At 40.2% G+C, this 22,338-nt stretch overlaps 1 protein-coding gene and 1 non-coding gene across 6 annotated transcripts; one reads left to right on the top strand and one right to left on the bottom strand.

Moving 5' to 3' along the window:
• Window positions 1–214: 214 nt before the first annotated feature.
• On the bottom strand, window positions 215–18,374 carry LOC120725243 (nuclear receptor coactivator 7). 5 transcript variants are annotated; one of them, XM_040018018.1, is made up of 17 exons: window positions 18,248–18,374; window positions 17,178–17,352; window positions 12,961–13,106; window positions 9,310–9,380; window positions 9,020–9,127; window positions 8,627–8,725; window positions 6,782–6,907; window positions 6,262–6,446; window positions 5,595–5,749; window positions 4,314–4,877; window positions 4,058–4,229; window positions 3,741–3,888; window positions 3,471–3,596; window positions 3,202–3,354; window positions 2,269–2,364; window positions 2,095–2,168; window positions 215–1,965 (listed from the first exon to the last, which is right to left on the bottom strand). In XM_040018018.1, exons 2-17 carry the CDS (start codon window positions 17,213–17,215, stop codon window positions 1,830–1,832), a joined length of 2,397 nt encoding a protein of 798 aa, XP_039873952.1. In that variant the 5' UTR covers window positions 17,216–17,352; window positions 18,248–18,374; the 3' UTR covers window positions 215–1,829. The 5 variants fall into 5 exon arrangements, with proteins under 5 accessions (XP_039873952.1, XP_039873955.1, XP_039873951.1 ...); XM_040018021.1 differs by having other exon boundaries at window positions 5,595–5,716; window positions 18,141–18,254; XM_040018017.1 differs by having other exon boundaries at window positions 18,141–18,254.
• A 264-nt stretch (window positions 18,375–18,638) lies between these two features.
• Window positions 18,639–18,710, top strand: trnae-cuc. Its single transcript has one exon. It is a non-coding gene; the product is annotated as a tRNA-Glu (tRNA).
• The last annotated feature ends 3,628 nt before the right edge of the window (window positions 18,711–22,338 follow it).

The raw sequence follows: 22,338 nt of genomic DNA on the forward strand, positions 1-22,338 counted from the left end.
ACCTACCAAAATAATTGAGAATTCTTAAACTGCAATCCAAAAAGGTACGACTAAAACACTTATGGTTAATATTGTGTTTTAATACATAGTGTGTGATTAGGATGAGAATGAGTCTAAAACATGACACAAGCTTGAAAAGCTCCAAGTGTTTCATCTTCTTTAATAATCACTGATTGTTGAAGAGGTGGAAGATATAAACCACACACTGCCAATATTTTATTTGTATATATTTAACATTTATTTAATTTTAAATGTAGTTGCAGTGACAACACAATAAATAGATCATGATATCACAGAACACAGCAGTTTTGGATTCACAAGAAATAATACTTCACAGCTACAACACTGAACAGCCGACGACAACCAAGCTCAATTCAACATGAAGCGCTAACCAGCGATATAGTGACTAGTACGGCAGGGATCGTTGTCAGTGGTGTCAGATGTTTGCAGTATTGCATATTCATGCACTACAAGCCTGTGTCAGATACAGAGGGCGCAAATGGACATTTTCATCCTGTGTTAGTAGATCTGATTGTTTAGTTAGTGGCATATCAATGTGCAAGGAAAAAAAAAAAAAAAAAAGTGTATCCCTTTCCCATCCCTTTTTAAGGAGGCTGGACTCGCTCCTGTAGTGACATTCAGTAACAATTTTACATTGTAGAAAAGCTTCAGGGTACAACACAGCACGGGCCGTCAATTTATCCTGCAGTGCAAAGTGACATCATGTTAAACTTCTACAGGCTGCAAGTCTCTGAACAACACAGACCACAAATAAGAGTCTACATTACTCATTTAGAGGCAGGAATTCAATACTGGCAAAAGTCAACAGAGAGAGAGAGAAAGAGAAAAAAGAAAAAAGGAAAAATAAAGCAAACATTCTTTGTAAAAACAGAATGCAAAAATATATTTATAAAATAAGACGAGCGCACGACAAATATGAAATTATTTAATTAAACAGAACATATTTGGTCACTGCAAGTGTTTCCTGGCTCCGTCAGCGGTTTTTGGACTGGACACAGGGAATGCCAACATAGTGCGCAGTTGTGAGGAATTCACTCATTTCACATGAAAAAACTCAAAATAAAAAGATAAAGACAGCGTTCACAAGATGTCCTTCACAGAAAGTGAACTCTTTCACTGTAAACAATTCCAGCCAAACTGAATTTGATGGCGAGTGATTTGAACATTTGAAAAAAAAAAAAAAAAAAAAAAAGCCACTAAGTATTTTCAGTACACACATCTGTACATTCCCCAAAATACAAATTATATTAACAATTATTTATTAACAAATAGACATGTGGTATTGTCGGACTCCTTTTTCTTTCACGCAGACTTAAAAATCAGCTCTTATAGGGATTACCTCAATAGTATCGTCAGCAGATTGGCTTCTTTAGCCCTCACAGCAACATGGGTCAAAACAAACAAAGAGAAAAAGACAAAAAGCAGCTATCCTCACCTTCAATCTCTCCTCACAAGCTTATGGTGGTAAGGCAGTCTGCATGCTGGGGGAAGCTGGAGGCTTTGTCTGATGTCTAAGGCAGCCAATGAACCAAGAGCAAAAAACATTTTCTTACATCTTCACCTCTGAACGGACGGTGACCCAGACAAACTCGCCAGCCTACCTGCTGAATACACCCACTTCAAAAACAGGCTACAGAAGACACAGCGCGGCCGGTGGTCAACATGGCTCCACGAGGGGCTTCTGAACTTCATTCACATAACATTTAGCGTCATTTGTGGGTAGCTAGGTTTGCCTCCAAGTGGTGCATAATAGAAATGGGTGATGTTAAAGGTTTTAGGGAGAGTGAATGTAGTTTGAGAAGATGGGTTTACTCGAAGGTCCAGACCTCCAGACTGTGGATGTTAAAGTCCTGCTGGGAGGACAGTGGCTGGTTGTTAAAGGTGGCACATTTGGTGGTGGTCCCTCGGTACAGCTCGGCGTCCAGCCACAGACCCAGCTGACCACTGCAGAGGAAGGCAGTGCTGATTACTGACAACTATCAAACCCTCTACTGTCTCTACTCTTCTGTCCCAAGGATTTAGATTATTGAGACAACTTGATGCTTGAATTGAAACTAAGGTAGCTGTACATACCCTCCTCCTCCCATCTGCAGTGAATCGGTATTGCCTTTCACAAAGTAGGAATTCTCCCCTGTCCAGCGGTACACCTGAAAGCGAGTAGCAAAGCAGCACAGTCACTACTGAGATCTTTTTAGTGATTAAGGGTGAAATAACCAAAGTGAGCTTGTGAACTGATTGGACGCAAACCTTGATTTCAGGACAGAAGCTGTAGAGGAAGGTCTCTCCTGTGCCATAGCAGTGCTCGCTCACTCTGAAAGGATGAGTTGAAAATGCCCCAAAGATCTGTGACGAGAGTCAGATTAGATTTGAAATCAAGTTTCCTTACGACTAATAATCACACAGATTCCACTCTCTCAGGCCATAGCATAAATCAAATTAGTACATTTGAAATTAGTCTTAACCCACAAAAATCAAACGCTTCGAAAAGCAGAGCAGACGAGCTTCATGGAGAAATTTGGTGCATCGCAATAGCACAAATCATTCACAAGGTACTGCGGTCTGAATGCAGACAGAAAAACCAGCTCCGCCTAGATTTTTCCCATGTGTGCTTCTCATTATTATAACTCCTCAAGCATTTTGGGCAAAAGAGAAAATTCAAATGGTTCCTGAAAGATGAGAATTATTTTGTAATTTTACACCCAAAGTTATAAAATAACTCCAGGTGGCCTGCGTAAAGTGTTAAACCATATAAGAAGATAGGCAAAGTCTGGAAAGTAACAGAGTGATGCAGTAATGCCTTAAACTGCACTCTTTATATTGGCCAGCAGGGGGCCCCTTGTTTCAAAATGAAGTGGAAGTGAAAACTATGACCTCATCAAACACTCTTCTGCTGACTTTATAGACTCAGTAGCTCTAAACCATATGAGCATGCAGTGTCCACTGGTTTGGTTTTAAAACACTAAGATGATGTGACTGTCACTGTCAGCTTGAGGGTTAACAGATATGAATCTATATAGGCAATAAAACATAAGCCAACAACACTGTGCTTAGGAGTCAAACCATCTGTTACAACAGTTATTCACCTCCCGATGTCTCATATTCTGTTCACCTAATGCTGATGTCACGTTCCTCAAGCTCACAGTTATTTAAACACTTCACATCCATGATGACTATGTCTACCTGGTTATCCATGTCTTTGATGACCAGCAGCACAGGACTGTCAACATCTGCAAGGTTCCTATACAGAGTCTTCAGACTGGTCCCATGTTTCTCTGTGCTGTAGGCCAGTCTCCATGGATAGCCCTGCACACGGGCAGGCAAACGACAGGCCAGCTGGGGAAACGTACACACCATTAGCCCTGAAAACTGAATTTCCTTAAATTCCTTTCACCAAGTGAGATGTTAAAGTGTTCAGAAAGCAGCCGCATGTCTGGATATTTGAAGATTACCTTCTCAATGTGTGTATCCTGCAGCAGATCACTTGTATCAATGAGCATGGGCAGTGCATCCATAGAGAAGTCTCCATCGATACTGCCAAAACTCTGCCTACGTTTAGCCTCATCAAGGGTGATAATCTAGCGCACAAGTACACAAACGGAACAGAAATGATTGCAAGACAAAGGTGCTTTTAAAATGCTGAAAAAGGCAAACACACCACTGTAGTGTTAGCTTGAAAAAGAAAATTGATGAGGTGAGGTGAGCTGGAGGCCCGAGCATACCTCCCAGCTGCAAGATGCAGGGTCGCTGAAGAAATTATCAATCATGTCCAGCTCATCCTTCTCCACCAAAACAAAGCCCTGCTCTCGAGCCTCCTTCCCGTACACGTCTGGGGACCACTGAACGAAGAAGGCATACAGATCGTCCACCCTACCGCAGACACACACACACACACACACACACGAAATCAGGAGACTGCCGACTAGTGTAGCCGCAAATATACCATTAGTAAACCAATGCCCCTTCAACACAGCTTACATCACAGTTATTTTTGCAGCATTTAACTGGCACCAGGATTATATAAAATATTTAAATATACCTTTCCTGTGGCACAGCAAACCAATATTCTGGCTGCTTTTCCCGGCCCCCGAATGAGTGGGCGGGGCTAGAGGTCATGCAGGTGGCAAAGGACTTCCGCATTGGCTTCCCAACTTTGAAGCAGAGGAACATTGGTGGGTTTTTGCTCTTCTCCTCTGATGAGAAAAGCATGTCTGCAAGGTATGGAGAAAATAAAGAGTTTAGCTAATTCATGCTGAAACTTTATTTTAGTCCCATCGAAGTCTGAAATCTTGTACCTTCTATTGGAGCTTGCATTCTCTTCAGTAGCCAGGATTTCATCTCCAACTCATAGGTTTTCTTCTGCCTCTCCTCCTCACTGAGTTCATCCTCCTCTGCTGGTCTGTCTGGGCCAGACTTCTCATCAACCTCTGAAGCCTGCTTCAGACTTTGCCTCCTGATTTGGTCCACTGGTGCACTTGTTATTTTATCATCAACACCGTTTAGCAGCTTTTCAGTTCCTTCACAGTTTGCGTCTTTGGTTTCAGTTACCATCTGGTTTGTAGGTTTATTATGCAAGTCACCCTGTTTTTCAGCCTCTGAGGAGGACAGTATCGACTCTCCATCCTCGATGGAGGTGTTCTGAGCAACACCTTCGTCTTCCTCATCATCCAGCTTCCCTCGAGTTTGGTTCTTATGGTCTCCCTGGCCTGGACTCTGTCCTAGGAGTTCATGTTGGTCTCTGTCGAGTGTTCTGCAGGATGTCCCCTCTGCCTCGTCTGTGCTCCCGTTGACAGTTGGCTCCAGCTCGGTAAAGCCTTCATCTGATGGAGACTTCTCCGTCTGCTCGCCCACTGTACTCACTGTTATCAAAACAGGTTTTGATTAAATTTAGCATATGTCAGAAATTTTAGAAATCAGTGTCAAATGCCCCAACTACAACCCCCCTCGTTATACTTCAACATTAGTAAAGCAGTAATCTGCCGATTAGAAAATATCTAAAAAACCAATCATATGGTAGAGGCTCAGTTCACATAGGCATATAGACACTCTCTTGGGTTTACGGCAAATGAAAAAAGAAAGTATCCAATGAGCAGCGGTTCTCTGGGTGAAAATGAAAATGTCTTGAGGAGAATGGCCACGCATCTTTGAAGTCAGGAGCTACAGCAGCAGAAGACCACACCTGGTGCTACTCCTGTCAGCTAAAAAGAGACAAACAAGCTCAGCAAAAGACTGGAGACTGATCAGACCAGGCAACATTTTTCCAATCGCAATTTCTTTTCCATGGCAGGGTCAGAATTTGGTGTAATCAATACGATACCGTGAATCCATCCTGCCTTGTGTCAACAGTTTGGTGGTGTGGGGAATTTTGTATTTTTTTTCCCCCCACACTTTGAGCCTTTTAATGTCAACTGAGCATCGTTGAAAATAAATTAATATTTGGTCTCAGGTTTGGATTTCAAGATTCGCAAGCTGCCTTTCATTAATGGGCTAGCTAACGAAAAGTAGTTTGTGTTAACCATAAAAGCAGACAAAAAAGCAACCACAAGTGGACCACAAACACAAACTTCATATCCTACCAGTTTCAGAAAGGGTTGATTCAATGTCATCCAGAACTATTGGTTGTTTGGGATTCAGAGCTTCATAGCGACTGAAGGGGTTTAGTTCCTGCTCTGATGGCAGCTGTTCCCACTCTCCGGGCCTGTACACAGGACACAGATCCTGGGGTAGGTCTCTGTGAGTTCACGGTGTGGCACCACACACACACACACACCGCAATTAAGAATGAGGAAAAAAAACAAACAAACAGAATTGCGGGGAAAGAAAAAAAAAAAAAAAAAAAAAAAAAAAAAGGAGGGGAAAACAAAAGAAAAAAGAAAAATGCCCAACAGAAATTAATGTGGTATACAACTTAAAAGTAGTAAATGTGATGTGAAACAGCAACTTAAAGCTTAAACAGAACAAAAAAGGTGAAAATGGGAAAGTAAAAAGTCTGATCTTGCACTGGAGAGAGTTTTGATTAACAGCTATGGAGGAAAGAGTGAAACAAAGCTAAGATGACAATCTCAGGAGCATGTTAGGAAACACGTTGAAAAGCTTGAAGGGCTCGTAATATCTTAGTTTGCAGTTTATTTCTCATAAAACAGAAACGGGAAGGAGGAACAAAAAAGGAGGAATAAGAATCGAGTTGAGAGGAACGGTTAGCGAAGGAGGAAATGTGGCAAGTGACACGGAGAGAGGTCTTACGATGGCAGAGCGTCCTTGAGCTTCATGCGCGACACGTCGTCGTACAGCGCTACAGAGACGACCTCCCCCATCGGGCAGATGAGGCCGTATTCCTCACATCCGTGCTCGATCACCAGGGGGTCCGACTTGTGCGGATCAAACATGATGTTGTTGGGCGTCACAATTAACACGCCTCCAACAACACCCTGGAAATTTCAAAATGCACAAAGAGGCAGCAAGATGGTGACAATTTGATCAAAGACAAAACTAAATATTGATGTTTCCAATTGCATTTTACTTTATATAGTAACCATCTGTATATAGTGTAGTATTTTGTCTTGTTTTGTACACCATTGTTTTCTAGTACATCTTTAATTCCCCTTTTTTTTTTTTACTGTCCCTTGTGCTGCTGTAACAAGGAAATTTCCCCCAGTGTGGAATTATAAAAAATTAAAATAAGTCTAACTTCATACATGAGATGCAATAATTCACCAGTTTGGACATTTCTGCTTGTTAATCCAGTATGAATTTTCCTTCTTACCATGCCATCGGTGAAGTACTTGCAGCTCATTTTTATGAATTTGACCGTTAACGGACTCTCGTCCTCAGAGCTTGGGGAGAGCTCGCGGCGAAGGGCCGTTGCTGACCTACAGTTTGGAACGCCATACTGAAAGATGTTGAAAGGCAGAGATCAGAGAGATTCATGTTGTGCTTTTATTTAGTACGGCTTGTTTCAAAGGTACAAACATAAGGATATACTGTACATAAGTCAAGAACACAGTTTGTACAATTCTAATGAGTCAATATTTGGTGTGACCACCTTTTTTCCACCAACCGGCCTCAAATCAGTCTGACTAGGTGACCAGACCCCCAAATGTTACTCAGCACTGGATCCCTGCAGGGCTGTGTTCTCAGCCTCCTACTTTACGCCCAGTACACATAAGACTGCACATCAATCCACCCAACCAACCTCATTGTCAAGCATGCCAATGACGTTGGGCTGATCCCTAAAGGAGATCGGAGATCAGAGATACAGGGCGGAGATAGAGAACTTGTCCCGCTGGTGTTTAGAAAATAATGTGAAGCTGAGCGTCCTTAAGACAAAAGAATTCATAATGGACTTCTGGAGGAACAGACAGGTCCACTCCCCTCTAATTATAAATGGAGTATAGGTGGGATCTGTCTTTGCCTTCAGGTTTCTCAAGGTTTTCTGGGCACTCACATCTCCACCAACCTCACCTGGACCCACAACACCAACGTCTTGGTAAAGACTGCACTTCCATGTCCTGAGGAAACATAACTTGGACCAGAAGCTGCTGCTGGTCTTCTACCACTCCTCAATAACTCTGCCCCCCAAAATTATTGACTTCCCTTCATCTGCTGTTGATAGTGTTTTAGGCCTGTCACTTTTTGTCCTCCACTTGTCCATTTTTCCTCAAATCTCACACTGCACACCATGCTGAGATATGGTAAGCTTTCTGCTAACAGCTCTTTGGGAGTCACCTTGTTGTTACAAAGTTACTATCTTTATACCTTTAAAACTGATTCAACCAAGGAAATCAGAACAAATTACATGTTTTTGCACTAGACTGCTAGTAACAAAGTGCCTAAAGATATAACTTTGCTAAGTTCTCTTGTGTGTAGACAACACTGGTTAAGCACTTGAGGTAGGTGCCTTTTTATGCTTGAATGATGTACAGGTCGCAGAGTTAAGAGGCTTAAAAAAACAAAACAAAAACATTCATCTGAATGGTCAGGTATAAGTGTCTGAACTGCAATAGGGTGAAAAAGCAGCTTGGAAAAAAAAAAAAGCAGCTTGAAAACTTCTTGATAACTTGAAAGACTTTAGAAAGGACTTTCTTATTAAGAAAGTCTGTATTATAAATTGCTGTATGACAGATGTACTGCAAATACAAATACGCATTCTTGTGCAAAGTTTACTATGGTGTTGCTTTTCATTGCTGATTTTTACACCTCGCACTACTGCCGACCCAGTGATATTGTCTTTAATGTTATTAATTAAGGGTAACCAGGGTTACACTGACTTCTTGGAAGCAAAATATAAAGTGGAGCAGCTCAAGACTTATGCACAAGACTGTAATTCAAGAATTACCTCAAGTATAACTAATTTAAGCAAATGTAGTTCTAAATACACATCTTACAGTGCATTTTAAGCACATGCTACCAAAACCTTCAAATACCCTTTAACAATCTTTTTGTCCTTAAATGGCCACAATACGGGTAAAGGTTCTGTAATTTGGAATACTTATCTCGGGGTGTATGGTATGTCACATGATAGAGGCTAAATTAGCTTTTTTGGTTCATGCTGAAGTCCTGTGTATGATCACAGTACTCCAAGTAATATAATGAATGTTATTTGACTTACTTGTGATGACTTCTCTGACACGTTTTTAGCGATGGGATCAGAGGAAGTCGGAGATTTGAGTTCAGTTTCTGACTGAGTCACATCAGGGACAAACAGTTTCTGTAGTAATAACGGATAACCAATAGTTAGATGATCAGTAATGAACAGGGGAAAAAAGCAGCATGACATAATAAATGGGCTAAACTTCTATATCTGCTTTTAACCTTCAGTGATCATTTTCATTTCCATCAAACGATGAAGATTCTTTTCATTCCTAGTCCACATCAATATAGCCGATATCGCCGCCCTACCCCTTTCAAGATATGCGTTTTCAAAGTGTTCCTTTGTGGAAATTAGTGGAAAACCCGCTCTAACACATTATCCAGCTGATGCTTAGTGTCACAGCTTTCTCACCTGCCCGGGGTAGACGCTGCGAGAAAACAGCTTGTTCAGCTGGACCAGTTTATTTGGGGTGATGTTGAACTTGAGTGCGATGCTGTTGAGGGAATCATCACGTCCCACCTGTAACACAAATCATCTCCTCTGTAAAATGTGAGACATTTTTAAATGCAAACAGCTCAAAATACTACACAACGGAAATTTTCTATCTCTTCCCTTGGAAGTCTACAGCATCTTACTTAAAAGAAAAAGAAAAAACAACAACAACAACAACAACAAAAAAAAAAAAAATAGATGTTACTCACAACGAACTCCACTGTCCCCGGCGGCCTTGTCTTTTCCATCTTTGCCTTGCTGGTAACTTTACAGCCATCACCTGACAGAACAGAACAGAAAGAGGACTGTAGACTAAGGACGACTGTAAAATGACAGTATGATTAGGAAAAAACTTCTTATAAGAGCTATATAAATGGGTTATATAGGTCTTATAAATGGGTTAATTGTGTTAATAAAGAAAAAAGCAATGTTTCAGGGGTTGGGGTTAAAAAAAGGAAAGAAAAGAAAAAAAAAAGGGGGGGGGGGGGGGGGAGAACCCTCTAAAAAGCCTTTAGTTGTCTGACTGTGATTCAGTACCAGCTGCTCATCCCCTATCATTATCCAGCCTCAAAACACTACAAACACTGAAGTGGTTATTGTATATACACACACACATAATCTGACCCTTGTAGCAGAGAAGGTCCACAGTCAGCACTTTCTTCCTGCCGGGAAAGCACAGGCTATTAGTGCTCCACTCCCTGACTGCCTCATTATACTGCCGCCCCCGCCATGGATACAGAGGGCATGAGTAAGCATTAGCTGGCCAGACTCCAGCTGCGTCTGCTTCTTTTTACTGTACAGAGCATCAAAGAAAAGGCCGCTGTCACTTTATTCACCGAGCCTGTACCAGGCTGTGACTGATATTATACTGTGCAGGACTTTTAGCCAATGGGACATAACAGTTTGTTTGTGTGTATTTCTTGCCCTTTACACTAAAGAATACCACATTTGCACTATGTATTATAATAGAAATGGCTTTTTACAGCTGGCTGACCCACTGAACTTGTGACAGGAGTTATCACTGCTCTTTCACAGCCAAAGAAACCCAGCAAAACATGCTAGCATGACACGCACTGCCCATAATGGTTGCAATGGTCACTTTTTGTTTTGCAGGTCATAATGGGTTTCTACACAAGACAATGTTGGCCCACAGGATGTCTTGTAATAAAATCTGTAGTGTACACACTTATTAAATATTGTTTTATTTGGATAAAATAATATTAACAACCGCAACTTTTTGACTGGCATATTTTAAAAGCCACACCAACGACAATTCAACTGAGTCATTTTAATGACTTAATAATAATTTAATAAGAAGCTTACCTCGACCATGCAAAAAGTTTGATACCCATTAAATTTAGGGGGGAAAAGACAGCCTTAAATCACCCCTCTTTCAATATTGCTTCCAAACAGCCAGACCTCATAATCTTTTCAGTGGGCTTGAACAATAGTTTTTTCAGGCTTTCTGAAGGTCTTTCAGTTTTTCTTCAGATACTTCTTGCTTTTTCTATTCGTTTTCACTCCTGTCCTTGCACTTGACCAATTTGAGAGGATTTTTATTAATCTTTTAAACTTAGCAATGATCTTTGGATTATTTAAGCATAAAACGACACCTAACTCATGGAATGAACCATTGTTGTGCCTACACATAGAAGACTAATTAAAGAACCAGTTTTAAATTTGATCTTAGGCACTCTGTTTCTAACAGCCTGTTGCAAAAACAATTTGGCTCAATTTCTTTACTTGAATCTACAGTTGATACATCTACTGTTTACTGAAGCCTCATCAGAGCCTCAGTGCAAGGGTCATTTCTGTACCCGACTGAAAATCAGTGACAGGTCTTACAGAACGACTTATAAATTTAAAAATTTTGGGTTTAAAATCTTTTTCAGTGTGATACTGATCCTAAACACACTTTTATTGCAGTAAAAGCATACCTGAAAATTAAATCATACAATGGATCACTGTCAGTCATGGACTGGCCTCCTGAGAGCCTGGACCTCAAGATTACCCAGCAAAATATAAAAGAAATGATGGGTGGCACAATATTGTTGATCAATAATGACATTTTTCCAAGAGTAGCGTCAAATCTTAGTACTAAATGACATTGTGAATACAGAGTACTGAATATCATCTTTAACGGTATACTAGAACAGGATAAAGGTTATGCAACTTCCCGTTTAAAACTGCTGAGGTTGTTTTACCACAGAGGATCCTCAGAGATTAATCAGTGTATATTGCAAGTGTAAAACAACTCTAGTTAAAAATAAATAAATCTTTTTTTTAAAAAATAAGTTCTGAAAGCTGCTGGAAAAATGCAATTCAAATTATGATTAGTAAAAGCAAGGGAAAGTTTAACTTCCTCCGTATAAGATTTTGTTATTCAACTGTAAAGCTGACATGCAAGGTTAGTTTTATTTGCATTTTCAATTCTTTACCCTCAAAAGATCACAGCTGTGCCACAAAGCCTTCTGTCAGCCAAAGGGCTACCATTTGTTTTACAGACTCCCATAAATCTGATGTACATGTCACACAACATGTTTTTTTTTTTCTTTTTTCCTGTTTGTACAGCACTTAGGTCAACCTGTGTTGTTTTTAAATGCGCTTATAAATAAATTGACACCGATTCTGGTGAAGGGCATTAGATGATAAACATTACTGAGAAAGGCCATTATATACCGAGTGCATTGCCCCTAAAAAAAAAAACAAAAACACAACAACAACAACAACCCACACAGAATTACAAATTTTTCAGATTTCCACTTGTAGTGTGATGCCCATACACAACGAACATGCTGTGTTTGCACTGTAGAAAAAATATAAATAAAATCAATCGAGTTGACATCAAGCCACGATGAGCTGGTCCTGATGTCTCGAAAGAAAGGGAAGAAACTGAAATTTTAAGTTTATCAAATTGACACGGCAGGGCACAGCTGAGTTAAAGCAGTGTCACGGCTGCTTTCGTACATATTTCAGGATGTCAGTGGGGCAGTTTGAGCCGTTGCTGGCAGAGTTGAGAACACATCTGAGGAGGCAGAGAAATCATTTCAGAGAGCCGACTGACCTGGAGCAGTGTCTAGCTGTGTGCCTGAGGTAAAACAGTATTATTTTATCATTTCCCCATCACTGTATAATCATTCTCTGTGTGTGTTTTGAGCCATGAGTGCACTTGCTGTCCGATGCATCTGTCTGGTCAGATCTGTTTGGTATAATTTGTGCTTGGTTTAAAAAACATAAAACAAAACAAAAAGCGCTGCAAATTCCTCCAGCGAAATGACGTGGCCCTCATGAACAGCTGCAAGAGAGTCCGAAAAATATTTTTAACGCATGAAATATTCACAGATTGTACGTGTTCAGTGCGTAAAGGGCTTAAGATCAGCAATCTTATTCTCCCAACAGAACTAACCCAAGCAGAGATGTGCACACAGCCTGCACAGTCTTTATGTTGAATTATTCAGTCTTTATGTTATCAGAGGGTAACTAAAATGCTATGTTCCAACTCCATATTTGTATTCTTGGACTCCTCATCTTTTACTGTGTGTTGGTGCCATCTGAGCCCATTCATATTCCAAAACTATTAACTCTTCTCCCTTTAAGCCAACTTTCATCTGATTGGCCAGGGTTTGGCCAGCAGGTGGGTGAGGCTTCTGCGTTCACAAGATGCCGATATTAAGGATGCCTCTTTAGAGCTTTTGCGTTACATGGATTACTTGCGTATACAATGACCTTCTCATTTGAAATGCTTGCCTTGTTTGACATGACCATCCACCATTTTCAACAGGAAAAGCAGCCACTTAGATTTAGGGTATATTCCAACATTCAGAGAAGCAACTTTGAAATGTGTGTTGTCACCATCTTACCTGGCTTTCCTGTCGCTCTCTGTAGCTCTGCCTTTTTGTTGGCGTCACTGTCATTTGGAATGTCGGGACAGGAGATGATTTCTGGATTCTGTTCATTCACAGTCTTCTCTGATTGGCTCCCCCTGAGCTGTTTCCGCCTCTTCAGCCTGATGAGATGCCCCGGGGGGTAGATCAAGTAGAAACATGGTGAATTTAAATCCTACAGTTAAAACCATGTCCATAACTTAAAGTATTCTGCTAGCTTGCAGAGGAAATAATAAATTAAACCCTTCAGAACTTCTGCTTCAGATATCAGGTTTACTGAATAATCTAGAAGAATAGCTCCAGAATAATGTGTAATGACCAGGGAGCCCACACTTCTTTTCTAGCATCGACAATGCAGCAGACTTTAACTGTTAATTCCTTCTGTCAGAGGTGCTGCAATAAGTTTTTAATAATGAGCAGCAACTTTTCTCTCCATTTACTTTGCTGCTTCAGCTGTTTTGTGACACTGCCTTTTCTCCCTCTTTAATCATTAATAGGTAAGGGAATCAAGTACACCGCCTCCAGATCGTGTTGGGGTGCATTAAAGGGGGCCACTGCAGTGCAGTGAAATCACAGGTTAGCTGTACACTTAAGGATTATGCTGGCTCTCAGAGGCGTGCTGAGAGCTTAAGTACTTTAAGAAAAGACAGCACCAAACTGATTCGTCACAGGCATTGAGGGAGAGTGGTTAGGCTGCTCTGCACAATCTGGGCAAACGAGAAAAAGCAAAAGGCTCGACTTAAGTGTTCAAGTGCTTTAATGGAAAGGAAAGATTGGGTCGATAAGTCAGCAGCCAGACAGAGCTCAGGCGCACATCTGCTCGCGGACTCAAGAATCTGCTGATGCATTTCTCAACAGCACGCCATCTGTTTCACTCAGGGGCATTTCTCAGTGCTCTCCATCACAGCCTTCATCTTTACATCATCTTCATCTCCTCTTTAACCCTTCTTATCTCCCTCTTGAGTTTCTAAACAGTGACTGCTTCCTACCATAATAAAAAGAAAATTAAACACAAAACAGACCCCAGGATGTTTTAAAGTTATTAATGAGAATGGACAAATTATGGTTTATTGTATAGTATAAGCAATGAAGATAATGAACATCCAAACAAATGCTAAATGATTTAAAGCAGCAATGTGAAACATAAGGCCCGAGGGCCAGAATTGGCACAGCAAAGACTCCAATCCGGCTCACTCAAACACATGAAAGAGGGCATGAACAACAACAACAACAACAACCCTTGCATAACACAGACACACAATTACTAATAATATTAATTTTCATATCCCTCAAACATGCGGCAAATACAGCTTCAGTCTATGGATCTGGCCCAGTGTGGACACAGCCAGTCTATATGTTAGCTTGTTGAAAACCTTGAGCTCTGCTCTACTTTTTTTTTTTTTTTTTTTTTTTTTTTTAAAGGGCATTCAGGAATTATTTTGTTTTGTATCCAGAGCAGCAATGAAACCTTCCAGACAGCAGAAGGCCTCCTTCTATTGATCAAACTTCATAACACTTTTTGTATAGGTTAATGCAAATTAAAATGCTTCAAGTGAGACAGTCTGAAACAAAGATGCATGAGGAAAAACTACTAGTGCAAATACACCACCTTTTTAAAAGAAAAAAGAAAAAAGCCACAAAGCAGTTTATAGTGTAAAGGAAAATATGGTCATCAGTGTGTGGATTTTCTCAAAAAGCAATTAAAGTCTGACTGGTAAGAATAAAGTAACAGTTACTTTAGTAACATAAGTTGATATGAGCCTCTTTGTGTGACTATTTATGCACAGTTGTGCCATATTCTTTCATATATCTATACCAGACCTTGTGATATTTAACAAGACTAACAATAACTTTGATGGAACTTTTGCAGGTATTAAAGTTCTCCCGCCTTCATATCCTCATAATGCCTCAATTCAATTTATTTTGGATTGCTTGGAAACAAAACTGTGAAGTGCCACATTATGAAGGCAGGCCTGGATTTACGTTCCATTCCACCAGCATTTTAATTTACTGATCTTCATTTCCAATCTGACATTTGTACCGTGGCTGGTTAATACTGTCCCTGTGCACCTCACATTGACCTTTGCTCTATTTGTCAGGAGGCGAGGCGGCACAAAGCAGCCGAAGAGATACGCATTACAGGAGTGGCTGTGTTAGATGATAACGCTTATTTTTGTTCTACTTTCTGTACAAACAGGCACCAGTGCTACTGCACAGTGTCTCTGCATGAGCAGTTTGAAGCCTGCAACCCCCATTAACATCTAATATGCTGTCTACCTAATAATTAGAGGCTGCCTGGATTGTGATGACAGTCATTTTTCTCCATAATATAATATTTCCAACATAACCTAATCATATGGGGGGGAAAAAAGAAAAAGAAATACACACATGACAAATGGCTGGATCGCACTAGACTGTCTGTGTAGTCTTAGTGAGTAACGTGAGCCATAAGAAGGAATTAAGCTCACTAAGCTATAAAGCATGACCTCATATACACAAGATTAAACAGTTTTTATATTTTACTGTATATCCAATGACAGAAGCATTTAATTGTTTTACCTTCCATATGCATTAGTTTACATGTTTATAAGGGTTTTTAAAAAAGAAAAGAAAAAACAAGGTTTATGTTTTCTACACTATGATAAGACTGTTTTGTAGAACAGGTTAGACAAGGCAGAATAAGAGCAGTATTGTGCAGCGAGGGTTTTCCAGCAGCAAGTGAGCCTCAGTGCACAGCAGTACACCCCCAAAATAATGTTTACCCATCTTAAATCAGCCATGCAGTTCGATGACACACCTCATTTGTTCCGACATCCGCGAAAGCAGGTGTTGACAACCTGCAGATTTCTTGTCACTTTATACACCGCAACTGCGGTAAGCCTCTTTCCATACATTTCCTCATATCATGTTTCACACGGTGTCAAAAATCTGTTACTAAAGTTGACACTACGTCAGCAGGCCACGGCCCCACGTGTGACGCACGACTGCCATTTATATTAAAAAATAAATAAATTCTAAAAGAAATAAATCAGTAGCTGCTTCAGATCAACTTATATCTTTGTAAAGTTTGAGAACCACTAATTTATCCTCACAAGAGAAAAAAAAAAAAAAGCATCACATGATAGCTTGTATAGCTAAATCCACAACATAATTAGAATGCCTTTCATTGCTGTGTTTACACTGAAATAGAGGAGCACAGTGATTTGTAGTGATAGATGGCATCATGTTAGAGAGACGGCTGGGCTGTAGGAGTGCATCATAGCAAAAAAACATTTATTTTTTAAAAATATTGTTTGACTCAGGTACTCTGCGATATCAAGGAACACATACAATACCCTAACACGATCACCTCCGGGGTGCATTTCTGGCTATGAGCAGCTGCTTCTCAAACTTTCCAATCATGCAAAAGCCGGCTTTAAAGGAGGGTGGTCTCAAAGAAAGTAGTAACTGCACCAAAGCCCAGTATGAGATAAATAAGGGTTATATTGACATATGAATCATGCAGAGCTACCCTGGGAGAATCTTAGAATAAAAACCGTGCAGCTGGAAATCAGACTAAGAGTTACATTATCTTTATTGGATTTCTATGACTGAACCATTAAAAATTTCCAAGAGCACCAGCTTGTGCCTTCTTCACAGCACAGTACATACCAGCTGAGCAAGGTTCATTACTCCAGCAAGGGCACAGGTGTCTACAATCAATCAACCATGCTAAGCCACAGCTTTAAACCCAGGCCACAGAGTGGACCATGGCACTAGTTTATTCAGTGTGTGAAGGGACATCTCACGATCACATGCCTTCCAAAAGACAACCTCGACAATAAAACAAAGAGGAAAAATAAAGATATTAGTTAAGTTACATTGAATGCACAAAGAGGGGATAAAGAAACTATTTTCTCATTAAGATTTTTCACAAATTTGAAAGTTTCCAACACCTTCAACCTATCATTCTCACGTAAAGATTTTCATAGCTTCTGTTCCCTGAGCCTTTAAACACAAAGGGATGGGTGTGCTTCTTTGTAGTGATTAACTATGGGTAAATCATTATTGTTCAGCAAAAAACATTACATAATTACATCGACTCATTGAGCACCAAACATGGTGATTCACAACAAATGAGAGGCCGATTTTAGAAGGTAAAAAATAAATGCAAATCTTAAGATGACAGCTGCATAAAAACTAGAGTCCCTTACCTGGCAAAATATCCAGGCTTCCTGTCTCTCTTTTCCATCAGGCCAGGGTCCTAAATCTGCATGTATTTACGTGCATCCATACAAACAACCACCTTCTTACATCCGTACGCAGTGTGTGTATCCAAGCGCGGAGACACAAGGCTGCGAAGATCACCTCTCACACGTCTTTCTTGTCCTGCAGAGTGAGGAAGAAACCGGATTAATCTCTTCATTCAGCAACGCTCAGTGCACTGCAAGAGCCCAATAACCGATCGCGAAGCCCCATCAGCTTAAGTGGATGGCGATGAAAGCATCCCATAATAGGCATGTCAGCTCAGTCAGCTGACAATAACCCAAAGAGGGTGGAAAATGGAGCGCTCGGCTACAAAACACAATCACACCTGCATCTGGTTAACGGAAACACTGTAAACGGTTGTTTTACTACTTAATATAAAGTCTATTCTCAGCAGCTGATGTAAAGAGTCAAAGCATTATGGTTGTATCAAGTTACCGGCTAGCTTCAACGCCGTGGAGTCAAATAAAAGCGAAACTAATATTTGTAGTATGTAGCACAGTTTAGCGGGTTTACGTATAGCAGTTCATCCACGTGTAGCCTAAAGGCGTTACATAACAGGTGAGAGGCTAACCACTGAGGGAAAGCTCAATCCGAAGCAACGTTACGATCCCATTTAGCCACATTCTCAGTTTTTAGCAGCCTGCATGATTTGAAATCCTCCATAAATGGTTCCGCTCGACAGCTTTCGGCCTCTTTTTACAGCGCAACAACGAGAAAAGATATCCCTGATGTGCTTAAACCAAACAAACAAACGCGGGAGAAGTGAAAGGTGCTCCAGCTGACAAGACAGCTGATGCTAACGATGCTAGTTAGCCACTTTGTTTACAAGACAATAGCAACCTGGTGGTGAGAATAAGAATATATTTGTCGTTCATTAAGCAAATTCGCTTTCTTAAAATAGCGCATACCTGTTCATGCATCCAGATAAACCTCTCACGCCAAGCACGGATTTGCAACGACGCCTCGAAACGCTTATATTTGACATAAAAACAGGTACCTAAAATTTCCCACATACCTTGTATGCATCCTCCAACATGGAAACGCCTCCTTCCACTTACAACGCCCTCTTGTGTCGCGTGCGCGGTAAAGCTTAGACTTAGAGAGACTTGGAGCTTTTTATTGTCATTGTGCGGTTTCTTGCACAGCGAAATTGGGTAGCTGGACCACAAAGGTGCAAAAGTAAAGAAAAGAAAACAATATACAACGAGTGGAAAAAATAAAAAACAATATATATGTATACATATAGCACAGACAGCTCACCTCCAATTGGCTCTTGGTAAGTTGTGTTAGCAATATTTAACTAGGCTGGAGACTAGGTTGTCTGTCCATATATTATCATAACTTTACCTCGAATCATGATACCGTGTTGACGACAAAACGTACAGACCTTCAGCAATTGCTATCTCTCCCTGGTGGTCTAGTGGTTAGGATTCGGCGCTCTCACCGCCGCGGCCCGGGTTCGATTCCCGGTCAGGGAACAGATACTTTTCGTTTTCTCTGAAGAAAACTTAACGTTCCAGTATAATTTATTTCGTGTATTGGTTACACAGATAATGTAATCTTTCTTTATAACATACATGGAAAGGGGATCCTTCTCTTGTTAGAGCAAAAATACTTTCACAGACGTCTCTAATGCCTGTAATTGCACGAGATGTACATTTTATTTTGCCACCCACTAGAAACTGTGCCACTAGGTGGCGACACTTCACAATAAATGGCACAAGTCTTCAAAAGTAGGAAAATGGCAGCTATATAGTATCATATTATAAAAATTCTTACAGACTAAAACAATGTCTTCCCTAAGGTTTAATTTGTCTTCATTTTACATCAAAGTCACTATCAATGTTCAAGGTGTCTTCAACCTATATTAATTTCTCAGACATATTGGTATTTGATTCAACGTACATTTGGTTTTAAACTTAACGGCTTTGTTTCCTGCCATTCCCACAATAAAGCTTTTGCCAAGTTAAACCCAACCTGTCTGAGTTATTAGTGAGCAATGAGACAGAGATAACGTTTGCTTGTGGTCCCAGAGAGCCCTCTAAGGTGGGACCCCAGCGAGAAGGCCCTCATGATTGGACGGCCTGCGAGTTAACCAGTTCCTGCCTGGCTGTGTATCTTGGCAGTTATTTTGACAGGCGCTATCATTGTGAGAGACGAGATAAGTTGTCTTAGGGATCGCCATGGCGCCTGTGTGTCCCTCCTCCGGCCTGTTCAGCCTCTCATCAACCCACTCATCTACTTCCACCCCCTCCTCTTCTCAGAAGCAAAGGATTGTGGGGGGTGGAGGGGAGCAGGATTTGTGTTGGCAAGGACCCTGTGGCTCTGGGTATCATCGTCCCCTTGCAGGGCCATCAAAAGCTTCTTGTGACTCAGATATAGTACAGCTCAAAATATTGCCCACCATCTGCGTATACACTGTCTATGAATGAGGCTTTCTGATTGGAATCTTTCTCTTAATTTTCCTACTTTTTAAATGATGGATTAACATCTATGTCTCTTGTTTTCTCTCTTTTTCTTTCCTGATGTCGAATCAAAAGAGAGAAAGGAAGCAAAATGGAAGAAGACTCACAAGCATACTGTCAGAATTTTAAGCACTAAAAAAGCCAAGGATGTCCAGAAGTAAACTTTTGACTCTTTACAGAGTAATGTTTTCAAGATGTGCTTCACAGACAGCGCTATAATACAAGTCTAATTCTGTCCATACAGTCATATAAGATCTGTACAGTAGACAGGTAGTTTCATTTCAGCCTCTGATATTAGAATTTTTACGGTACTCTTACATCAGAGTCAGCAAACAGCTTGGTATTATTACAGTGTGTGCTTTCTTAAAGTTAAAATTACTTTAAAGTTACACACACATACATACAAAAATACACAATCTCTGAGGATGGGCACATTGTTAGGGCATGGTATATGTTAAAATTCATGTGTGTGGGGTTAAAATGAAACAGATTTGTTGTGCACTGTTTTACAAAGTCAGAGAAAACAAAGATAATATCTTGCTTCTATCTTTTCAAACAGTTGTAGGCACAAAGGTCGGAACCAGCGCAGGCCTTGGAGCGATTTTGAATCATTTTGCTTGGACGTCACACTTCTAGCTTAGACTACAGCCGCTGATAATGTCAAGTACGGCATGGCATCAAGAAGACACAAAACCTAAACACTGGGATAGGATATGTCACACAAATGATAACTGATGGAGATGTGTGTGGCGTGTAATATAATGATCTTAAGTGTGTAAAAAAAATGTGAATTTTTATCTTGAAGTTTATGGGAAGATGTAAGAATGCTGACATTGTTGTACCATAAACCAATTAGCTGTTAGTTAGGAAGCTAAAAAAATGCTGTGTAAGTATAATTTAGGGTCCCCTATACAAGCAGCTAACAGCTTTGACAGATTTACATGAGGCTGACACAAAAAATGCTCAGAATGAGGAAGATATCATGACTTTTCGCTCAAGAGTCTGCTGAAACAAAGCTCATGAATGTGACAGTTTTTGCTTTATTCAAAAATTTGAGTTAGCTATTTCAAAACTTTCAGTTACTGACTTAGTATCCAGTTACAGCTGAAGAAGTTACAAATTTAAGATCCATATCTAAAAAATGTAACTTAGTTTCTACTGAGTAAGTTTAAATTTTGGAATGTGCAACTGAAAAATTTGCATTATTAAATTCTAATTTCAAGGGCTGCAACCTGAAATTTCAACATAAAATGCCAAGATGTGTAACTCTAAATTCTGAGTTATTTCGAGGTACATAACTTGAAATTCTGACTTCTTGGCTGAGTATCTTGGAATTTCCTGTTACGTCTAAGTCTAAATTTAGAGATATGTAATTTAAAAAATTTTGAGTTATTATATTGAAATTTTAAAATATATTTTATGTAGATTAATTAATATTTTGTCCCATTATCTGCTAAGTTTAAAAGTTACCTAGCCAAATTATTAATGAAGCTAATGTTTGCCTGACCTGTTAGCAGTGAGGATGTTTGATTTAAAGGCGAGCAAACAGTAGCAAACACATGTTACCAACAGCCTAGTGGTTAAAAAAGTACTAAAGCCACCTTTTAAATGAAATTATTCTGTTTGTAATTGTAATTATGAAGCTAGTGCCTATGTGGCTTGTCAGCTTAGCTTAGCATAATTACTCATTCTTCCAGCTAGCTATACAAGCTCAGGTTTAAGCACAGCAGGATACACAGACAAACTGCTTATTTTACAATTAGTCTTTAAGATAATTTAAGTTTTACTGCAACAATTAATAGACTTTAGCAGATACTTTTGTATTTTGACTTGGTTATCTCTAGGAAGTGGTAACACATTGGTAATGGATTTATAATCAATGGTACAAGCCAGTGTTAGGCGGGGTACTCTATAGACCGATAGAGCTGAAATATTATAATTAAAATAATAATGATAACATTGTATGAGTCATTGCAAGTTGTTTAGATGTAATTGAGGCACTCACCACTCCTTTGGTGGTCTAGGACAGTCCAGAGTGATTGAAAGACCACCTATAGGCTACTATGAGGTTAATGACCCCTCACACAGACAAACACACACATGCAGCCTCTGCTTGCACACATACTAGCCACCAACAAAGTCCAGTAAGCAAAGACAAAGAGGAGAATGCAGGTGATGGAGATATGGCTTAAAACCGCACTATACTGTATACCATCCAGTGCCACTACACCTACTGTCAATCTGCCAAGTCAGCTGAGGCTCTGCAGCCATGACCTTCGACCCGGGAACTGAACAGCAGGGGAAAGGTTATCAAAGCTGGGGTCTTGGTTCTTAAAGCTAGCCATCCAGACAGCACGGGAGCCACACCTTTAATACGGTGCAGACAGTGCCTGAAACTTTAAGGAAAGATGGGGGCAAAACAGAATATTACCCCTTCCAGTCACACATACATACACACTCTCTCTATCATCAGAGTTCTCGATCATGTGACTGTGGCAGGGGAGCAAACAGTGCATGGTTGTTTACTCTGCTTATCAGTGGTGTTGTAACAACTAGAGGAACACACAGGTTGACCTCAGCACTTGCGCACACACGCAAACAAATGCAAGAAACCTTACCTTGGCCAAATGAAAAAACAAAC

This window comes from Simochromis diagramma, unplaced genomic scaffold (assembly GCF_900408965.1).
Source record: "Simochromis diagramma unplaced genomic scaffold, fSimDia1.1 OVJJ01000802.1, whole genome shotgun sequence".
In the NCBI taxonomy this organism is placed as follows: domain Eukaryota; kingdom Metazoa; phylum Chordata; class Actinopteri; order Cichliformes; family Cichlidae; genus Simochromis; species Simochromis diagramma.